We start from the raw sequence: 20,159 nt of genomic DNA, 5'->3' as shown, positions 1-20,159 counted from the left end.
AGAAAGAGAGTGGGTTTGAAGGAACACGCAACCCATGTCTCTTATGCAGGGCTTGTCTACGTTTCCTGAGACAGTTCCCCTACATTCAAAGGGGTTCTACTTGCTGATGTTTGACTTACAACTGAAAGGTTTCTCACACTCTTTGACTTCACATGCTTTCCATTTTGTGTTGACTTCTGATGCCTACTGAGGTGTGTGACCTCGGAAAAGACAAAGAATAGTCTGGAAATGAAATATAACTGTCAACCAAAGATCAGAAGAGAAAGACCACCAATACTAATCATCACGGCCAAATTAATTAAATCAAGTAAAAATTTAAAACAAGCCTTTTTACACAGCTGCTTCTCCCTCTGGTGGGGTTCAAGAGGCTAGCATTGAACATGAAGAAGACAAGATTTTTATAGCTCAGGGGTAGGGTGACCTCTCAACAAAAATTTTAAAAGTTTACACATGTGTTTGCAGTTTGTCTTGTCTAGGAGGGACTCTCAATTTTTATTGCTTATTCTGACAGGAAGGGGCCTAATGAATGTAGTCAGTTTCAGGGACTTCCTGAAACCATATTGAGTTGTTTGCCTTGCTGTCTAAGGAGCTCTCCTGAAGGATGGGATATTTTAATGTTGAAGGGAACTGTTACATTAAAAAGGCCAACCTAGTTTTTAGCCAGTCAGGACACTGATACCTTATTAACATACACACACACACACACACACACACACACACACACACACTCACTCACACATGCACACATATAAAGCAAAGTAAGGAAAAACTAAATAATTTATCAGAGTATGTAAACAAATTGTGTAGGAGGCTAGGCATGGTGGCACATAACTTTAACTCCAGTACTTGGGAAGCAGAGGCAGGCAGAGTTTGAGACTTGAGTTTGAGACTAGCCTGGTCTACATACTGAGACCTGTCTCAAACAAAAACCAAAACAAAACAAAATAAAATACAACGTGATTCTATATGAAACAACTAGAAGTAGAGCTTTTTTAAAAATGAAACAGAACAGCCCAAATATTGTGTACCCTAGCAGTAGAATCACTTGCTTGAATATTATATAAAACTAGACCTGCCCATTCCCGTGGCTCTGAAGTGCCGGTGAGAGTTCAGAGGAAAAGGGGATTTTCTCTTTGGAGAAAAGAGATCTCTTCTTCAAACTGCTAAACCCACTTAATTTCAGTACCAGTCTCTGGCAACAAGGTCTTGGACAAACCTTTATAAACTCAAACCAGGAATGTTAGGCAGGCTATGTGGTCCAAGAGGGGCAAACAGAACTGTACAAATACAAATGCCACCTAACAATGAAGCATGGTCAGCACACGTATCACCGTTTCTCTGGAAAGCTGGGGACATTTCACTATTAATGGAGAAAAAGAAAACTACAAGCATCAGTATTTGTTAAAAATGACTAACCACCTTATTTGGAAGTATTAGAATCGGAAGTATTGGAATATAGCTTACAGAACTAATGACCTGTTTTGCTTGTTTTGAGTTAGGGTTTCTCTGTGAAGTCCTGGCTGTCCCTGGACTCACTCTGTAGACCAGGCTAACCATGAACCCAGAGAACCACCTGACTTTGCCTCCTGAGTGTTGGGATTAAAGGAAGGTGCCACCACACCTGTTTTTTTGTTTTTGTTTGTTTGTTATTGTTTTAATGTGCATTGGCATTTTGCCTGCTTGCATGTCTATGTCAAGATCCCCTGAAACAGGGGATACTGACAGTCAGGAGCTGACATGTAGGTACTGGGAATCAAACCAGGGTCCTCTAGAAGATGAGTCAGTGATCTCAACCCTGAGCCGTTTCTCCAGTCCCCTTGACCTGTTTTATAAACCCTTCCTTTTTTTCTTTTTTTTTTTTCTGAGAAAATTTTATTGTTTTTTGGGATAAAATGTATTTTCCAGGAAGGATGATCCCATCATACTTCTGCTGGAACCAGCGCATGGCCTCCTCTTTGCTGATTCTGTGTTTGGCCCCAATGCAGCCTGTTCTGTGCTTCTTGTCTGCGATGCTGAAACCTGGCCTACCCAGCACCACATAGAAGTCCAGGCCGTAGATACCAATGCTTGGGTCATATTTGATGCCCAGGTCAATGTGTTCCTGAATTCCAAAACCAAAGTTTCCAGTATCTGAGAAGTTATTTTTCCGTAACTCGTACTCCTGCACCTTCAGGCCTTTCTCCAGAATCTCCTCTGCCTTGGCTCCGCGGACTGTGCAGTGAACAGCAATCTTCTCATTTCTCCGGATGCCAAAGGACCTGACAGTGTACCTAGCTTTGGAAAACACAGGGGTCTGGCCTGTGAGTTGCTCCAACACCTTGGCTGCCCGGGTCAGTCTGTCTCCGCTCTCACCCACACAGATACTGAGGCAGAGCTTGCGGATGCGAAGTTCTCGCATGGGGTTCTCCTTTTCACCTTGATCTTGCGCCATGGTGGAGAACAGCTTTCTTTTTTTCTTAAACATCTGTCTGCTCCTCTCTTTGAGAAGTGAGCACCACCAATGTCCCCTTAGGCACTGCAGGATAAGAGGGCCATGGGAAAGATCACCCCAACCCTGACTTGACCCCAAGCCTACACCCAGGGCCAACACACAGAATCCCACCAATCCCTAAGCTCGCCCCCAAATCACTGCCCCCCCACAAAGAAATCATATATAAACACTTCCTCTGTGCAGTTCCCTGCTGTTTCTGGAAGCAGATATCAGGACATCCCTCCAAGAAAGTTTGTGGCTTTTGGGATCAACCAGAAAATGTAAATATAGTTAAAGAATTAGATGATTCTGCTTTTAAAGTTTTACTTCTGTTCATATTATTGTGAATATATGGTGATTATATTTATAATTTTCTAGGAACCTTCAAACCTATTTCCACAATTATTGTATTACTTTGCATTCCCAACAGCAGTGAATTAAGGGTTCCTCTGTCCTCACATTTTGTCCATTTGTTGTCGGATTTCTTGAATAGCCATTCTGACAGGGGTGAGGTGGTATCTCAAAGTAGTTTTAATTTACATTTTCCTGCTGATGAGTAACATTGAAATTTTTTTGTAAGAAGTTCTTTACAACAGTCTCTTTTCAAAAGTGCCATGAAAACCAGCTGCAAAGGGACAGAAAACACTGGGCCCCTGCTAAAGTCTGTTAGTCTGGGTGCAGCCCCTCCTCCCCCACCAGAAACAAAAACAAAACCTAAAAGATTAGAATATTAAAATTACTAACGAGTTTGCCTAGCAACCTGCAGGCATAAGTAAGGTCATCTACTTGATGGAATTTAAATAGACAGGATATAAAATATAGAGACGAATCCGCACATTCTTTGTTAGGAAACTGGCAAAGGTAAGCATGCAGAGGGAGATAACCTAGATGCCGTGTGAACGTGGCTGCTCAGGCAGCGAGGAGATGGGGGATAGGACCTTCTTTAGGGTTATAACAGCTGTTCTCGGTGTTCAGTGTGCCCATATTGTGGGTTGATGCCCAGTTTTGCAACATCATGGAATAAACTGTTCACATTCGTTGCTTGGATTTTTTTTGTTTGTTTGTTTTGTTTTTTTTCAAGACAGGGTTTCTCTGTGTAGCCCTGGCTGTCCTGGAATTCACTCTGTAGACCAGGCTGGCCTCGAACTCAGAAATCCTCCTGCCTCTGCCTCCCAAGTGCTAGGATTAAAGGTGTGTGCCACCCAGCTTCCCTGGTGCTCTTATTGAGAATGGAGGCCCCACATTTCTCACATTTAAAGTCCTTATTGAATTTTGAAAACAGTTGATTTCATTCACCTGTTTATGGACTGGCACTTGTGTTTCTTTGGCATTTAATTTTTGAAAAAAACTGTTTTTGGTAAGTTTTAGGTAGTCCCCTGTCTGAAGCACAGCTGGTGATGACTCTCTCCCCTTCTGTGAGCTATGTGCTCTACTGATAGTTTCTTTTGCTGTGCAGACACGTTGAAATTCTATATAACTCCATTGTTCCTTGGAGCAGCCTCCTATGTCCTCGGGGGTTCTGTTCATAAAGTTCTTGCTTATGCCAATATCTTGAAAAGAACTTCCTGTTTTACTCCTGTTTTATGTTTGGGGTTTTAAGCTGAGGACTTTATAACTGTTATAAAAGGTGAAAGATGTGCATCTAATTCTACACTAGTCCAATTTGCAAGCACCACTTGTTGAACAGGCTTTTCCCACTGCACATTCACTACATTTGTCAAGAAGTAGGTGAGCACGGATATGTTAGTATATTTCCAGATTCTCTCTTCTGCTCCATTGACCCTGGACACTGGAGTAGACAGAATCATTTGTTTGTTTGTTTATTGCATTCTAATAGAATCCAAATATGTTAGTCCTATGATGTAGTGCTTGTGATAGTTCAGCTGTCTTTTTAAAAAATCCATTGACCATTAATGCAATAGGAATTATACATGACTAGTTGCTTCATACATTTGTTACACTGAGCCACTTAGAAATATGGTTGTTTTATTTGCTTTTGGGAAAGCTTCCCCCCCACCCCCCGCAGGGTTTCTTTGTTTAGCCCTGGCTATCCTGGAACTTGCTCTGTAGACCAGGCTGTCCTCAAATGCAGAGAACAACCAGCCTCTGCTTCCTGGGTGCTGGGATTAAAGGTGTGTGTACCACCACCACCTGACAAGATGGATTTTTATAATTTGAAGTTTCCCTTTCTTATTCTGCTTAAATCTATAATGAAGCATTCTATTATGGTGCTATGTAATAGGAAAACTGTATTGCTATATGTAAAATAAAGTTTGGGGTTTTAAATCTGAGTGTAGATCTTCCGGCAGTGCTGGGGTGATAGATAGCACCAGTGTCATCATTTCTGTATTTTTATTCCCTTTATCCTCATTTATTATCTCCTTGCTCTAGCTAAGACTTAAAGCACTGTGCTGAACAGAGTGGAGAGAGTCAGCATCTTTGTCAAGTTTTTCTCCATGTGCCGTGATGTTGGCTGTGTGTCAAAGATGTCAAAGACCAGCTTTGACACCACAGAGTAAACTGAAGCAGGCAGCGAGGTGTGGCATAGGCGATCAAGGTTAGTGCTGATAGCAACCAAAGCAGGCTGCTGCTGCTGGCAGCCAGAGATGAGAGAAATCACTCAGTAGACTCTTCTCTGAGGGAACATAACTTGATTTGTTGGAGCTGGTACTCCATGTATCCATCAAGAATCTCAGAACTTGTCTAACTCTTAGGGGTCGAAAAGAAAGAAAAGGAAAGAGAAAATTCACACACACACACACACACACACACACACAGTGGATGAAGCAAAAAGGTAGACTTCAATAACTTCATACAAATACATACATGCATGTATGCACGAATACATACATAAATACATACAGACAAATAGGCAAACATATAAACATTCATATATTGACTGAATGGAGCAAAGCTCCAACAAACATGCTCCAAGCACGTCACACATATACATATAAACAGATACACACATACACATTCATATATACATATGACTATGAAAAAAACAGTGTGCTCCCCAATACCTTCACATGAAAATTATTATGTAGTACAGGTAAAGAAAATAAATCATTTCCAAGAACCCATGTACATTTGAAACTAAACAACTTGTTGTAGATTAACAAAGTGTGAGAAATTAAGATAGTTTTCTCAGCCAGTTTCTCTTGTTTGCAGGCAACAATTTGTGTTTACAAAGAAAGGATTGTTTTATTATTTATCTTTAAAAGTAATCTTATAAAAATCTTAAAAGAATTACAATTCTAAACTTTTGTATAAAAATCAGTCATTTCTACTTTAAATCCTCAGAGTGCTAATCTGTTTATCAGCAAATCTTATTAAATCTTATCAGGAAGCTGAGGGCAAAAATGGGTATAAGAAATCAGTCATCACCAGTCCAGCCTCAGTGGGACTCACGTCAGCCAGTGCTGCCATTGTTCTTGTTCCCAGACCTTAAAAGGTCCCAGCTTAACTAAGACTGTGCCTTTCTGAACTTCAGCTTGTTCCCTTAGACCTTTCTCCATCAAAGCCAGTAGCAAAAGCGTCTTAACTTAGCTCCACTAACAAGTTTATTATTCCGAATGCTTTCTAAAGGTGGTGGTCATTGCTGACCACCTACATTTCTAAATTATTTCCCAGGGTGGTGGTTTGATCATTAATCTGCTCCAGAAGCAATGACTGAAAGAGATCAAACATTATTACTGTAAGTGCCAGAGATACTGTCCAGTGAGGGGCTGGAGGCCCCTTAGAGTTTTTATACAGTTCTTAGATTAAGGGATGTAAGGGCAGCAAGCAGACCAGAACTCCATAACAGCACGAAGTCCTCAGGGCACTTAATCCTCAGGGCCATTCCTGTCTGAGACTCAGTCATCCAACCAGTGGGTCACATTCCATGAATTCTAAAGTCATTTGTCAGTCCTCTTTCATGGTCCTTGGCAGCTGTGGGCTTGTTATATACTGCCTTTGTTATGCTGAAGTAGGTTACCTGTATCCGTAAATTCTCCACACTTTTCTCTTGAAAGGATTTGGGATTTTTGTCAAAGATTTTTCTTTATCCATTGAAATGATCATGAAGTTTCTCTCTATTTATGTCTATTTATGTGGTAAAGTACATGACTACATTTGTTGATTTACCTATATTTAATGATCCATGGATCTCTGGATGAAACTGATTTGACCGTGGTGAACAATCTTTTTAATGTGTTATTTGTTATGCTCAAGTTGCAGGTACTGAAAGACCCACCCAGGAGCTGAGTTTGATACATTAGGGTCTTTATTTCAAGCTCTTGAGAGCAAGATCTCTCAAACTCTTACCATCACAGCAGGGCAGAGTGAGAGCTCCAAGTCTAAGGGATTCAGGGTTTTTGTTGTGGTTACAGCAAACGTGGAAAATTTCCAAATGGGTCAGCAAGTTAATATTTTAAAAACAGCATTTCTGGTGTAATCTGCAGGAATTGAACAGGAGGGCAGAAACACCTGACAAACAGGATGGTCAGGTTATCAGTTCTCTGCAGGATGTCTTAGGCTATCTCTATGCACCTTGGTCCTGCTATTGTAGCCTGGCTGTTGCTACAGGGGTGAGGGTGGGGGTGGGTATCATAGGATGTTTTTCTTCCTGGAATTGGAGTTTAGCCCCTGGTCTGACACAAAATAGAGTTTCTTTTAAAATGGGGTTGGTTGAGTTTTACATTATTGAATTACATTTGCAAATATTTTAATTGCAAGGTTTTGTGTCTGTGTTCATCAGGAAAGCTGACCTATAATTCTACTTTTTTGGTTGGTCTTTGTTTGGTATTGATATCAGGTTACTACTGGCTTTGTAAAAAGACATTGGAAGAGTTCCTTGTCTTCTTTGAAGGTCTAGGAGAATTCTGTGCTAAATCCGTGTGTGTGTGTGTGTGTGTGTGTGTGTGTGTGTGTGTGTGTGTGTATGTGTGTGTGTGTGTGTATTTTAAATTACTGCTTCTATCTCAGAGTTCTGGATCTGTTTAACTTATATATTTCTTAATCTTGGTAGAAAAAAAAAGGAAGAAAAAAAAAGAAAGTTGATCCAAAGGGTGGAGCAGGCTTTGAGCACACACCTTTCCCAGATCTCTAGACTATCTGCTAATTTTGTATGTTTTCATTTTCATTCATTTCAATTACTTTGTTTTGAAATAGGGTCTCACTTTCCTGGCAGGAACTCTTTCCTGAATATATTTGTGCTATTATTTCCTAAGATTGGCTTCTTGTGATTGGAGCACATAGTATACGTTATTTTTCTCTTGTATATATATTCTGGTTTGTTTAATGGTGCAGCATAAAGGTGTTAGCAAAAAATGACATAAAAAGGCAAATCTTGCCTCAAAGAGTATTTTAAAGATAAATTTGAATGACTAATTGCCTGGGAACACATAATTGAGTTACTCCAAATTCCACATACCTATGTGGTGGTGGTGGTGTCAGTGGTGGTGGTGGTGTCAGTGGTGGTGGTGTGTGTGTGTAACCTATTTTATTGGGTTCTAATATCTAAGACCATCCATTAAAGGCATGCCCCACCACTGCCTGACTTGCTTGAATATTGTAAACAGGATTCAATAAAGTCAATCATAGGTTTTCGTTTTTTTTTTTTTTTTCGGTCAATCATAGGTTGAGGCAGAGCAAGCAACCAGTTGATAGAAAGTAAACATAGGATTATTAAGGAAAAAAAAACCATAGAGAATAAGAAGAATCAGGAGGATAACTAGAGAGATACATAGTGTAGAGTGAAAAATTATAAAGACCATTTTGTGAAAAATATGCGGGCTTTTTTCTTTGCCCTTAGACCTGAGCAGAAAGAGCGCAAGTTCCAGAACTCGGAACTGAAAATAAGATTTCAGGCCTTCATTGCCCCGAGACACATTCCGGGTAGAGGACATTATCCCTGAATCAGAGGACACTTGCTGGATTACATTCCTCAAGCCTCAGGGAGTAGACCCACCTGTGGGTGGGAAAAGCCCAAAAGCAGGAAGACACATTCCTGACCACAAAAAAGATGCAAGTCATCTAGGTGGGGCTGTGACTAGAGAAAGTGAGAAATAGTTAACCTGAAATAGTTGGTAATGACAGGGTAGGGCACAGTGACATGGTAAAACTACATTCTTGAGAAGAATGAGTGTACAGAGTGATTTTCACATGACTCTAAATCATTTAGGGTGGTTTCCTCTGAAATGTTCCACTATTTTTATGTTATGTATCCTTGACAACCCCTCAACCCCCTTCCACTTCCCTGGTTTGTGGTTTACTCCTTTAAAAACCCTCCTCAGACTGACTGGCTTTGTCAAACTCTACTGATGCGCGAGTGTGCAGTTTGGCTGCTGGCTGCCAGCTTTCTTCCCTAATAAACCTCTGCTGATCGCATCCAGGTATGGTGTCTTGGAGTCTGTGGGTGGTCGTGACTTCCTGAGACTTGAGTAAGGGTCTCCCGAGTTTGGGGGGTCTTCAACAGGAAATAGAAGGGAGGGTCATTCAGTGTGAAGAAGGGTTTTTGATATGGTTTAAGAGGGGGCATTGATGGTGGGGTGTCAGCCAAGGAGGAAGGTCAGCTGGGTGCTTTCTCTGTCTCTGAGCCAGCAGGCCTTCACCCCAGCATCTCGCTCCCAAGTCTTCTTTGGTAAAATCAAATGATTAAGATTTTTTAAAACAACAACAACAATATAAACAAACAAACAAGCAAACCAACCATGTGTGCTGGGTAATAAGGGGCAAGTCCAATCTTCATTGTCAGAATATTAAGCAGTAATCCAGCAAACACAACAGCAAACGCAGCAGAGGGAAACAGGAGGGACCAGAAGCAACAGGGCGGGGTATGGGGGCGGGTGGCAGCAGCAGGAGGAATAGCCACCACCACAGACTCTTGGGGCTTTCTCGCTTAAACCTTCTCCAGAGTCCCCTGAATTAACCTATCTGCGTGTGGCAAAACTCGCACTGCTGTTAGTGCATGAGGCAAATCATAACCACTTGCTGCGAGGCAGTTTATCCCACACCTGGAATTAAAACAAAAACCTAGTCACATAACATAACTGGGGTTTAAAAGAAGCCAAAATTCTCACTACACCTGTGAGGTAGCAATTTTTAAACTTTTTGTAGAAAAGAACAAAGAATATCATGAATCAGCACACTTCTCAAAACACTGGTGTATCGGAACATCAGGCATGTACATGCCCCACTTTATTTTTTATCACTGTGATAAACACCATGACTGAAAGCAACTTGTGAAGCAAAGGGTTTATGTGGCTTACCCATCCCAGACACAGTCCCTCACTGAGGAATGTCAGTGCAGGAGAACAGACACAGGAACCTAAAGGAACCTAAAGGCACAGACCACTGAGGAATGTTGCTTACAAAAGCCTAACCAGCACACAGGCCACAGAAAACAGGATGTCTCAGGTATATATAGGCCTCAGATGCCATCTGATGAATATTCTTAGGCTTTGGGTGGTGAACGTTAGATGTCCACACATTCTAAAGTATTCATTCAACTATCACAAAGATGTCAGTTCACATACAAAGGAGGGCAATAACTGGCTACTACGGGAACTAAACATGGCACAGAGTAACATGGCCATGGACTTGTACTCTGGTCAGCCAACTGGACACAAGCTAGAATTATCTGGGAAAAGGGACCTTAACTGAGAAAACGGTTCCATCAAGATTACCTGTAAACAGTCTGTCATCCATTTTCTTAATTAATGATTGATATGGGATGATTCAGCTCACTGTGAGTACTGCCATCCCTGGGGGTATAAGAAATCAAAATTAGTGAGCCAGAGAGAACGAGCCAGTAAACAGCATTCCTCTATGGCTTTTACTTCAGTTCTAGTCTCTAGATTCTCGCCCTGCTTGGGTTCTTGCCTTGAATTCCCTCAGAGATGAACTATTACCTAAAAGTGGAAGAAGAAATAAATCCTATCTTCCCCGAGTTAATTTTGATCATAGTGTTTGTAGTGGTTTAAATCTGCTTGGTCCAGGGAGTGGCACTATTGGGAGAAATGGCCTTGCAGAAGTAGGTGTGGCCTTGTTGGAGGAAATGTGTCACTGTGTAGGCGGGCTTTGGGGGGGGGGGGGGCTCCCAGTGCTCAAGCTCAGCCTAGTCCAGAGAAGTCAGTCTCCTTTTGATTGTTTTCAGAGAAAGTTGTAGAACTCTTGGATCTATACATCTCATCATGCCTGCCTGCATACAGCCATGCTTCCTGCCATGATGATAATGGACTGAACCTCTGAAACTGTAAGCCAGCCCCAATTAAATGTTGTCTAGGATATTAAAGTGTCTAAACATTGTTCTTATATTTCCTATTTCTATCTTTATTTGTCAGTACTTGCTACATATATTTTGCTGGTATTTTATCATGTACATATGCATTTATAGTCTTTTGGTACTTTCATACTGATAATTTGATTTAATAAAACAGTGTGGTATTATCATAAAACCACATATATAAACTATGTCATCAAATAACCACTGATAAATTCAAGAAGGCTATACACACACATATAAAGCTATTTATTTATTTATTTAATTTTTTTTCTGAGACAGAGTTTTTTTATGTAGATGCTGTCCTGGAACTTGCCTGGAACTCACAAGGATCCAGGACATAATATTTTTAACACCACGTGTGTTGGGTAAATATGCAGAAGAATATGTATTTCCTTTATACATACAGAAATATCAAGTCAAAATGGATAAACCACCAACATTTAATAACTGAAGCTATAAAACTTTTATAAGAAAAAGGTGAGAAGAAACTTCCCCCAAATTCATGCTTTTTTTAAAAAAACAACATGACCCCAAATCCACAGAGAATTTTTAAAAATTGTATGTGTGATTATGGCAAACTAAAAAACGTATTGGAAAAAACCCCATGAACTAGATGAAAACTTAGCTTACAAATCAAATATTAATGTTGCTATCCAAGATATTAAGAAATTCACAGAACTTAATAGCAGCAAAACCAATGAACAGGATTCTTACAAGGGCCGGGCGGTGGTGGCGCACGCCTTTAATCCCAGCACTTGGGAGGCAGAGGCAGGCGGATTTCTGAGTTCGAGGCCAGCCTGGTCTACAGAGTGAGTTCCAGGACAGCCAGGGCTATACAGAGAAACCCTGTCTCAAAAAACAAACAAACAAACAAAAGGATTCTTACATTTAAGTCTGGAAGACACACCTTAAAGTCCACCTTGTTTCTGACTTCCTGGAAAAACAGCAGCGTGAGAAGGGGTTTGGGTCTTTTGACTGACAGAAACAAGGTCCTCAAGGAGAATGAGTGTATGTAAAGGAAGACAAGGCAGGTGTGGACTCTGTTCAAAGACTGGCTTCTGTCTCCTTACATGAGTCCAGGAATATTCCTGCATCAAGAGTGGAAAGACCTAGCCCTTTATACATGCGACCTCCTCAGGTTTAGTGGTTCCCTCCAGAGAAGGGCAGCTTTCCGAAGACCGGGAGCCCACTCACAGATTGCCAATCACATCAGGATCGCTTAATCTGCAGGCTCGTCCCAGACCCAGAAACGCCTCTCGATCTGTCAGAAAACTGGGGGCATAATACCAGGAGGACGTGGGTAGGACTGATTCACATGAAAACCAGCCTCACAAGAAACCAGAGCTAAAAACTGCACGGACAATGGACAGCGCCAGATGCGCCTGGCTCAGGTACTTGGGTCAAGGGGTGAAGGCGCCGAAATTTGGAACCCTGAGAGGGCGGGGCAGGTGAGGGACTATCGGTGACACCGGAAGCGAGGCTCCTGAGTGGCCAGCCGGGGACTCCGTAGGTCTTTGGGCTCCGGAGTGGGCAGGGACTCCCGGGAGGATCACTCCAGGGCCGGTCCGCGGGGAACGTCATCAGCGAGCGACGGCGGGCGCTCGCCATCTCTGACGTATTTCCGGTGCGTAAGGCACTGTGGGAGGCACGTCTTGACAGTCCGGGTGTGGGCTCTGGGTGCGGGTTTGCTGCGCCCGCTGTTACACTAAGTTTTGGGCCGCCCGCCCCAGCGGCTGTGCAGAATGCGGCTGGGCTCCGGGGCCTTCGCTGCCAGCTGCGTAGCGATTGAGGTGATCGGGGTCGCGATCTTTATTCGGGGATTCTTCCCGGCTCCCGTTCGTTCCTCTGCCAGACCAGAGCACGGTGCAGAGACCCCAGCGCCCGAACCCGTGGCAGGTATAGCCCCCCGCCCCCTTCTCGGTGTTTCCCGCTTTCATTCTGCCCCACCAACGAAACAAATTGTGTTGTTTTAGCGTTGCTTATGTATCATACACCTTTGAGGCATCCGCAGCCTCCGGCCCTATGTGGGCTTACGTGATAATCAGAATAAACCCCGACTAATTCCAGCTTTGCATCTTGTGTGCAGCTGTTCAGGGATTCGTACCCCTTTTCCTAATAATCCTTTCAACCACTCCCAATTTAGGTTTCTAGTTTTGGACCCATAGGACATAACAGGTGATATTTCCTCAGGCCCCCCTCCCCCCTAGTTTTCTACAACTCTCCCCCAGAACACCTCCCGACCCTCAGTAGTTAACGCCTCTGCATTAGGACCTTACTATCCTCACCAACACAGAAATAAACACCTGATAACAACTCTGTTGCTGTGAACAGGTCCACATAATCACAGCCACTGGACATGTAAGCCCATAGGTTCACTGCCTGCAAGGCTAGGTTTTAGGCCAAGCTCAGGGAGGCACAGGTCACAGCTGTATGCCTCTTAGGTAGAGGCGTCTCTGTCCTGGACTCTTGACACCATGCTAAGAGCAGTTCATTACACATTCCTGGGATACCCACTCATTGTTAACATAGTGTTCAGCCTAGCCAGTAGATGACCTTCTTGCTAGTCTGTCTTCTGCAGGCTGGTTACAACCCTTGAAGAACCTTCACAGTTGTCTTGTTTGGTTCCTTAGAAAATTAACACAACACTGGCTACCAAAAATGGGCCTTTTTTTCAGGTTGGAATACATTTGATAATGTGCTAGAATAACATTGAAGGCAATGGAATACTAAGTAGAGTTTAAAATTTAATTTCTCCTTTTCTAAACACTTTTAGGAGTCAGTTCAAACTGGACCAAGCTGCCACCACCTCTCTTCAGTAAAGTGGTTATTATGCTGATAGATGCTTTAAGAGATGATTTTGTGTTTGGGTCGAAAGGTGTGAAGTATATGCCCTACACAACGTATCTGGTAGAAAAAGGAGCATCTCATAGTTTTGTGGCTGAGGCAAAGCCGCCCACAGTTACTATGCCTCGAATCAAGGTAAATTTAACTTGGTTATATTTTATGAATCATGATTTGGCTCTTTTTTGAAAGTTTAGAGCGATTATTTAACCTACTTGAAGACCCTATTTTAATAACATAGAAAATAATTCAGTGTTATCAGTGTTGCCAGGCAGAAGGATGCTGAAGGAACCCCGTAATATGATAATCTTTGTACCCCTTGTTAGGTAGCTCATACCTCATGGAAAGGAGGGAGGATTTAGAACCAGATTTCCCAGGCTACCGTAGTCCAAGAGATATATATCCTCTTTGGCTAGCTACTGTGTTCCTTAGTCATCAGGCATGAGGGAGCCCTTGGGGAATATTCAGTGTAGTCCATTATTTGTATATAAACAAACTTGGTCAAGTTAAATTATTTGTCGAAATTATATTATACAAAATGATCAAACAAGTATGAACTGGTCTGAACTGTTCTGGTACATAATTAGTTGTTCAGTTTGGTAAGGGTGGTTCTGAAGTGCTTGGTGCTTTACCTAAGAATCATGGCAAAAAAAAGATCCCTGTCTGTAGATTGAAGACTACTTACTGAGCAACTACGAGGTCTTCATACTGTAATGGATATTCGTTTGGGGAAAACTGCTTTCATGGGGCTTGTAGTCTCTATGGATGTACAAAGGCATGGACAGACAAGCATTCAGAGAAACATGTCGCTCTATTGTGCTGAGTGCCTGACAGCAAACAGTTCTGCTGGAGAAATAGAGTGCAGCTGAGACCGTGGAGCCTGAAAGGCATGTTTGAGGAAATTACACTTACAAAGACACTATCAGGAGGAGTAGGGGAGTGTTGGCAGAAAGGACCAGAGGTGTTGGAAAATCTGTCGCTGCATTAAATAAAACATTTATTTCATTTTATGTGTATGAGCGTTTTGCCTGCATGCAAATGTGGTGCATCATGTAGGTGCACCACAGAAGGCAGAAAAAAAGTATTGTATCCATTGGGACTGGAGTTACAAGTGATTGTGAGCTGTCGTGAACTGAACCTGGGTTGTCTACAAGAGTGTCAAGTGCTCATAACTGCTGAGCAGTCTTTCAAGGCTCTAGAGATTTGTTTTTTGTTTTTTGTTTTTTTTTTTTGCTTTTTTTTTTCCTTCAAATTCTTACTTTTATTTTTAAACCAGTCTTCCAATGGGCTCTTCAGGTCCAGTGTAGTCCAGGGTCAGACAGTGATTGGCAGAAGTTCGATTGAGTCTGTCACCCATTAAGGAATCTATCCAAGGTCCATGTGTGCTGGGACACTTGACTGTCTGGGTAGTTTTCAAGCCTGACCTGCCTTTCACTGTTTAATCACGAACTCTATCCACCTCAGCCAGAAGAACTAGTAGTTTTGGTTATTTCTGCATCTCCCTAGATTCCCAGAAATACATGCATGCTTTAAAACTTGTCCATAGTTGTCTTCCTTCCCAGAGTCCTTTTTCAGATTTCAAGTTGCTTTTTTGCCTGTCACAGCCAACTGAAATGGAGCCATTATCAGATCAATTAGAGCAGGAAGGAGATAGGAAAAAACACAGGTACAGTGCTTCCATGAGCACTACGATACAACTTATTACATGATTTTGGTGACAGTTAAATTTCCAAAGTAGCCGGGCGGTGGTGGCGCACGTCTTTAATCCCAGCACTTGGGAGGCTAGAGGCAGGCGGATTTCTAAGTTCGAGGCCAGCCTTGTCTACAGAGTGAGTTCCAGGACAGCCAAGGCTATACAGAGAAACCCTGTCTCGAAAAACAAACAAACAAACAAAAAAACCAAAAACAAACAAACAAACAAAAAACAAAAACAAAATTCAAAGTAATTGCTCTTGATAGTTTTTGTTGGTTTTCCATTGCTCAGGGGGTGCCAAGCTCCTCAATTCTGCCATTCTGGAAGTCTGGTTGATTTAAATTTACATTTTTGGCTAGTGATAAAACTCAACATTAGGGCGCTTGTCTAGCATATATATAGCACTGAGTTTAAGTCCTAGAACCTTAAAAATGAGGTTTACATTTATTTGTCACTGAAAAATTCTTATCAGAATTCTGTAGGCATTACAAAGATTCCTGTTCTTTTTCCCGCAATCCTGTGGATGTCGATATTTTAGGTGGTGATATAACTCCAAATCATGAAGATTCATTACTATCACTGTGGCTTGTAGCATCTGTGGTAAAAGTGGGGGAGAATATTGACTCCACTCTATATCAGAAAGATAGGAGGATATCTCACACCCACCATCTATTGTATGGTACAATATTGTAGGTGTGACCTGATGTGCCACTAACATTCTTGGCTCAATTTACTTTGAGAACTGTGTACAAGCAGGGTTTCTTCTTTTAAAAAAAAATAGAGAAAGATATTAGATTTGCTAGATTGTTAGGGTTTATTTGTTAATTAGCTTGCTTGTATAAAAGGCAGGTAAAAATCTTATGTGAAACCCTGACAAAGGGTCTAAATATACAGGTTCATGTTATCAATGTTTATACACATATGTTAGTATTAACTTTGTCAATAAGACATAGCTTCTGTGACTGGCATTGTGTCTATTATTGTCATCTTCTTCACCATCTTAATGATGTAAGGATTCCCTGAACCATGTTCATTAAATAATCAAGTCTTCAATATTGAGTTTGATATATTGGTCAAAAGTCCATGTCCTGTCTTCCTCCCCTCACCTGCCTGCTTGCTGTCCAGCTCTGACTTTGGTCTCTAGAATAGGGCCTGCTGTAGGTTTGTGCCCACCTGTTTGACCCCTAACTGATCTTCCTGTCTCTTGTGCTGCCTTTTGGATCTGTAGTCTAAGTCTTGACGTGTTTCTTTCTACAGGCATTGATGACAGGAAGTCTCCCTGGCTTTGTTGATGTCATCAGGAATCTCAATTCTCCTGTGCTCCTAGAAGACAATGTGATAAGACAGGCAAAAGCTGCTGGGAAAAGAATAATCTTTTATGGAGATGAAACATGGGTTAAATTATTCCCAAAGCACTTTGTGGAATATGATGGGACAACGTCGTTCTTTGTGTCAGATTATATCGAGGTCTGTCTGTCTCTGTCTCTGTCTCTCCCTCCTTCTCTCCCTCTCTCTCCAAACTCTCATGCTGCCTAGGTAAGAGTGGAACTTGATATGTAGCAGAGGCCATTCTTGAACTCTTTATACCCATGGCTCCTTCTCCAGAGTGCTGGGATTACAGCCATGCACCGCCATGCCTCATTTCAGAGGTCAGTTTCTTAAAAACAGAAGCATTATACCATAGGTAGAGTCTGATACTACCACTTAGAGGTGATGCTGTTTCCTGTGGGTATTTTTTTAATTTATGGGATGGTATGACAAGATTATAAAATCATTCATTCCTGTAGTCAGTTGTAAGTAGTAGCATAAACCCGGTGCTGGAGTGAACCAAGGTATGTAAGCCCCAAAATGCAAAATAGTTGGACAGACATTGAGGACATAAGATCAGGAAGGGTGCCACAGCAGAGGAGCTACGTCAGTGAATGAGTGAGGACTCATGGGCAGAAAGGGAGGCAACAAAGAGGAGTCCAGTGCATACTGGTGATATGTGAGACAGGTATGAGAAGGCTGTACCTGCAGCAGAGGAAGTGATACAGGTATTGTCTATGTAGCACTACATAAGAGTCTCAGTTTAGTTTGGGGGTTGGAGCCAGTCTTTGAGTATATGTAGTCTCACTGATACCTTTTCTAGAGTGATAAACCCTTTCTACAATTCACCAGGGCAGGCACAGTGAGACTTTTCAGTAGTGACAAGTTTTCACACTATGATATCAGGTGGAAATACTTTTCTTTGTGGTACATGATTTAGTGGGGAGAAAGTGGGCTTACTGAAGACTCAGGGCTATGCAGGATCCTAGCTCTGTTAGGAGCTATTTACCTGCTCACAGTGCCATGGTGTTTGCTTCAGAAACTGGAGATGTTATAAATGTTGTCTGTTCTTTCCAAGAATAGCCTTTATGTAAGACTGCTACTTATTCCTAACTACGCTGTACTGTCTTAGTTGGCTGCCTTTCACCCTTTATTATCCTGTGGCTTCTTGGTGCTTGTTTAGTTTTTTTTATTCAACTTTAGTTAAGACCAGCAATGGTCTTGGCTAATTTAAATTATCTGTATAATATGTTTGTTCACAAGCTAGAAACATTAAAAAGAATAAGCATAAGAACTGAATCTAATGCTAATATTCATTTAATTTTTTAAATAACTTCAGGGCTTTTGCTTTAATTTTGTTTTTGTTTTTTCAATTTCCATGAGTTGCTTGAGATTAATTCCTGATGACCCAGGAAAAATCGGATGCACTGTTTATATGTACTTCCTCCTCCCTTTGAAGGTGGATAATAATGTCACAAGACATTTGGACAAAGTATTAAAAAGAGGAGATTGGGATGTGTTAATCCTTCACTATCTAGGGCTGGATCACATTGGCCACATTTCTGGGCCCAACAGCCCCCTGATTGGTCATAAGCTCAGCGAAATGGACAATGTGCTGATGAAGATTTACACTTCACTCTTGTCCAAGGTAAGGCTTACTATGGTGCATTGCATGGTGATGGAATCCCATGTGACCAGTGCTTCCTAGAATGAATAGAAATGATGCAGACGGCTCCGCCGATTATCAGCGGGCTAGTTGTGCTTTTGCCATAGGTACCTTCCAGATCACTGTTCCCAGGATGCTACTGTGAGTAGAGTTACATTCTGGCCAGGAAAGAAACATGAGAAACATAGTAAACAATATAAATGTGCCAAAAAGTAGTTGCTGTCGAGGGAAAACATGGGCAGGAGGAACCAGCACCCCTGGTTTTTTGGGGGGAAGGGAGCTATGATTTTAAATGGTATATTCGGGACCATCTTCCTGAAAAAGTATTCCATGTGAATAGAGACTTGAAGGGAGGGAGAGATAGATACACACTGTCTGTGTGAATGCGTGTCTTGCACAGAAGCACTGAGGGTCAAGAGCCTGCCCAGAACCACTAGAACAGATAAGATCAAATGGCTGCAACTCTGGGCAGAGAAGCCCCATGACCTGCCTAGTGCCCTCGCTGGCTGCCGTCTGTTACCTTTAAACAGTCCTGTAAAATAAATGCCTTTAGTTTCTCTCTTGACAGGAAATTGAGGCAGGAGGAGTCACGTGCCCACAGTTTGGAACTGACAGATACCCTGCTGTTAGTGGTCATAAACACAACCCTTATGTACTCTGTGAGCTATGCACTGCTCTCGATTCACCTGTCACATGCAACTGTAACGTGATTCACGTTGACCCATTGATAGGACTGTAACTTCACTGGAAGAGATTTAAGGCTTTAAGGCGAAGGTCCTATTTATGAGCTAAAGTGAAGCTCTGCAGTTGTTTCCTTTGCAGGACCACATATGTTCTTGTAGACAAATACAGCTGACAGATTCCTCTTTACCTTACAGGACAGAGAGACTCTCTTACCTAGTTTGCTGGTTCTTTGTGGTGACCATGGAATGTCTGAGACAGGGAGCCATGGGGCCTCGTCCACAGAGGAAGTGAGCACACCTCTGCTTCTAGTCAGCTCTGCATTTGAAAGGAAACCTGGTGAGAATTAGGAATGATTAACATTCTAAACTACAATCTATTATAAGTGATTGTAAACAATGTAAAATAAAAATTGAAGGGGTGATGGGCAGTCAGGACTTATAATTTATTTTCTTTGCTCTGATTCTCAAAATTATAAATACTTTTTTGTAAAAATTCTGTTGCAGATATATTACTAGATAGTCATGGAACTACTAAAAATTGGCCTTGGGCTGGTGAGATGGCCCAGTGGGTAGGGGCACCTATGGCCAAGTATGACTACTTGAATTCCATCTCTGGGACCTTCAGGTGGAAGGAGAGAAGTCACTCTCACAAGTTGTCCTCTGACCTGGAAGGAATGCATGTGCCCATACATGTACACATACATACAAAGCTCTGGCTGTCCTGGAACACCCTCCATAGACCAGGCTGGCCTCTGCCTCCCGAGTGCTGGGATTAAAGAATGTACCACCTCTGTCCAGCTTTAAATATTTTTAAATGAAAAATTGGCAGCAGCTAATATTTAAATATTTTTTAAAGTACTCATTATTTAAAACCCTAGGTTGATAGCCAGAGTCAGGGATTCAGAGAGAGCGCCATGGACTGGCTAAGGCCATGTTTCTCAGTCAAACATAATCCTGTCTTTCATCTGTACCTGATTCACCTGGCCTGGTTTATCCCCCTCGAAGCTACAAGCCCCTCTGCCTCCACAAGACCAAATCATGCACACAGTGGGTACCATAGTTATTTCTGCAGTACAGCTGAAGCCTATGGATACTCTGTGGTTCTGATCCTGTAACCTAATGCATTGGGTTAGCATCTTGGTGAGTGCAAAGCCAAACTAAGTACAGCCTGGACATGAAAGTGTGGAGAGAGTCATGTCCCAAGCCGTGCTCTCTTGGACAGAAGCAGG

General features: G+C 42.0%; 1 protein-coding gene, 1 long non-coding RNA gene and 1 pseudogene across 5 annotated transcripts in view; 1 reads left to right on the top strand and 2 right to left on the bottom strand.

Annotated features, from left to right (window-relative positions):
- Nucleotides 1-1,789: 1,789 nt before the first annotated feature.
- On the bottom strand, nt 1,790-2,460 carry LOC117712713 (large ribosomal subunit protein uL5 pseudogene; annotated as a pseudogene).
- Nucleotides 2,461-4,789: 2,329 nt separating this feature from the next.
- LOC143442994 (uncharacterized) lies at nt 4,790-12,321 on the bottom strand. Its single transcript, XR_013111635.1, has 3 exons — nt 11,626-12,321; nt 10,141-10,218; nt 4,790-9,468 (listed from the first exon to the last, which is right to left on the bottom strand). It is a non-coding gene; the product is annotated as an uncharacterized LOC143442994 (long non-coding RNA).
- A 32-nt stretch (nt 12,322-12,353) lies between these two features.
- Nucleotides 12,354-20,159, top strand: part of Pigg (phosphatidylinositol glycan anchor biosynthesis class G (EMM blood group)) — a 31,770-nt gene continuing 23,964 nt past the window's right edge. For 3 of the 4 annotated variants that reach the window (XR_013111634.1, XM_034508715.2, XM_034508716.2), the window contains exons 1-5: nt 12,354-12,635; nt 13,513-13,718; nt 16,531-16,740; nt 18,041-18,229; nt 19,126-19,267. Coding sequence is in view for 3 of the 4 variants with exons in the window: in XM_034508715.2 (XP_034364606.1) it covers nt 12,482-12,635; nt 13,513-13,718; nt 16,531-16,740; nt 18,041-18,229; nt 19,126-19,267 (901 nt within the window). In the remaining variant the exon portion in view is untranslated. The other variant, XM_076937771.1, reaches the window with a different exon arrangement.

The sequence above is a fragment of the Arvicanthis niloticus genome, chromosome 7 (genome assembly GCF_011762505.2).
Source record: "Arvicanthis niloticus isolate mArvNil1 chromosome 7, mArvNil1.pat.X, whole genome shotgun sequence".
Classification (NCBI taxonomy): domain Eukaryota; kingdom Metazoa; phylum Chordata; class Mammalia; order Rodentia; family Muridae; genus Arvicanthis; species Arvicanthis niloticus.
Note: the sequence above shows the minus strand (reverse complement) of the source record. Positions and strands in the feature narration are given on the sequence as shown.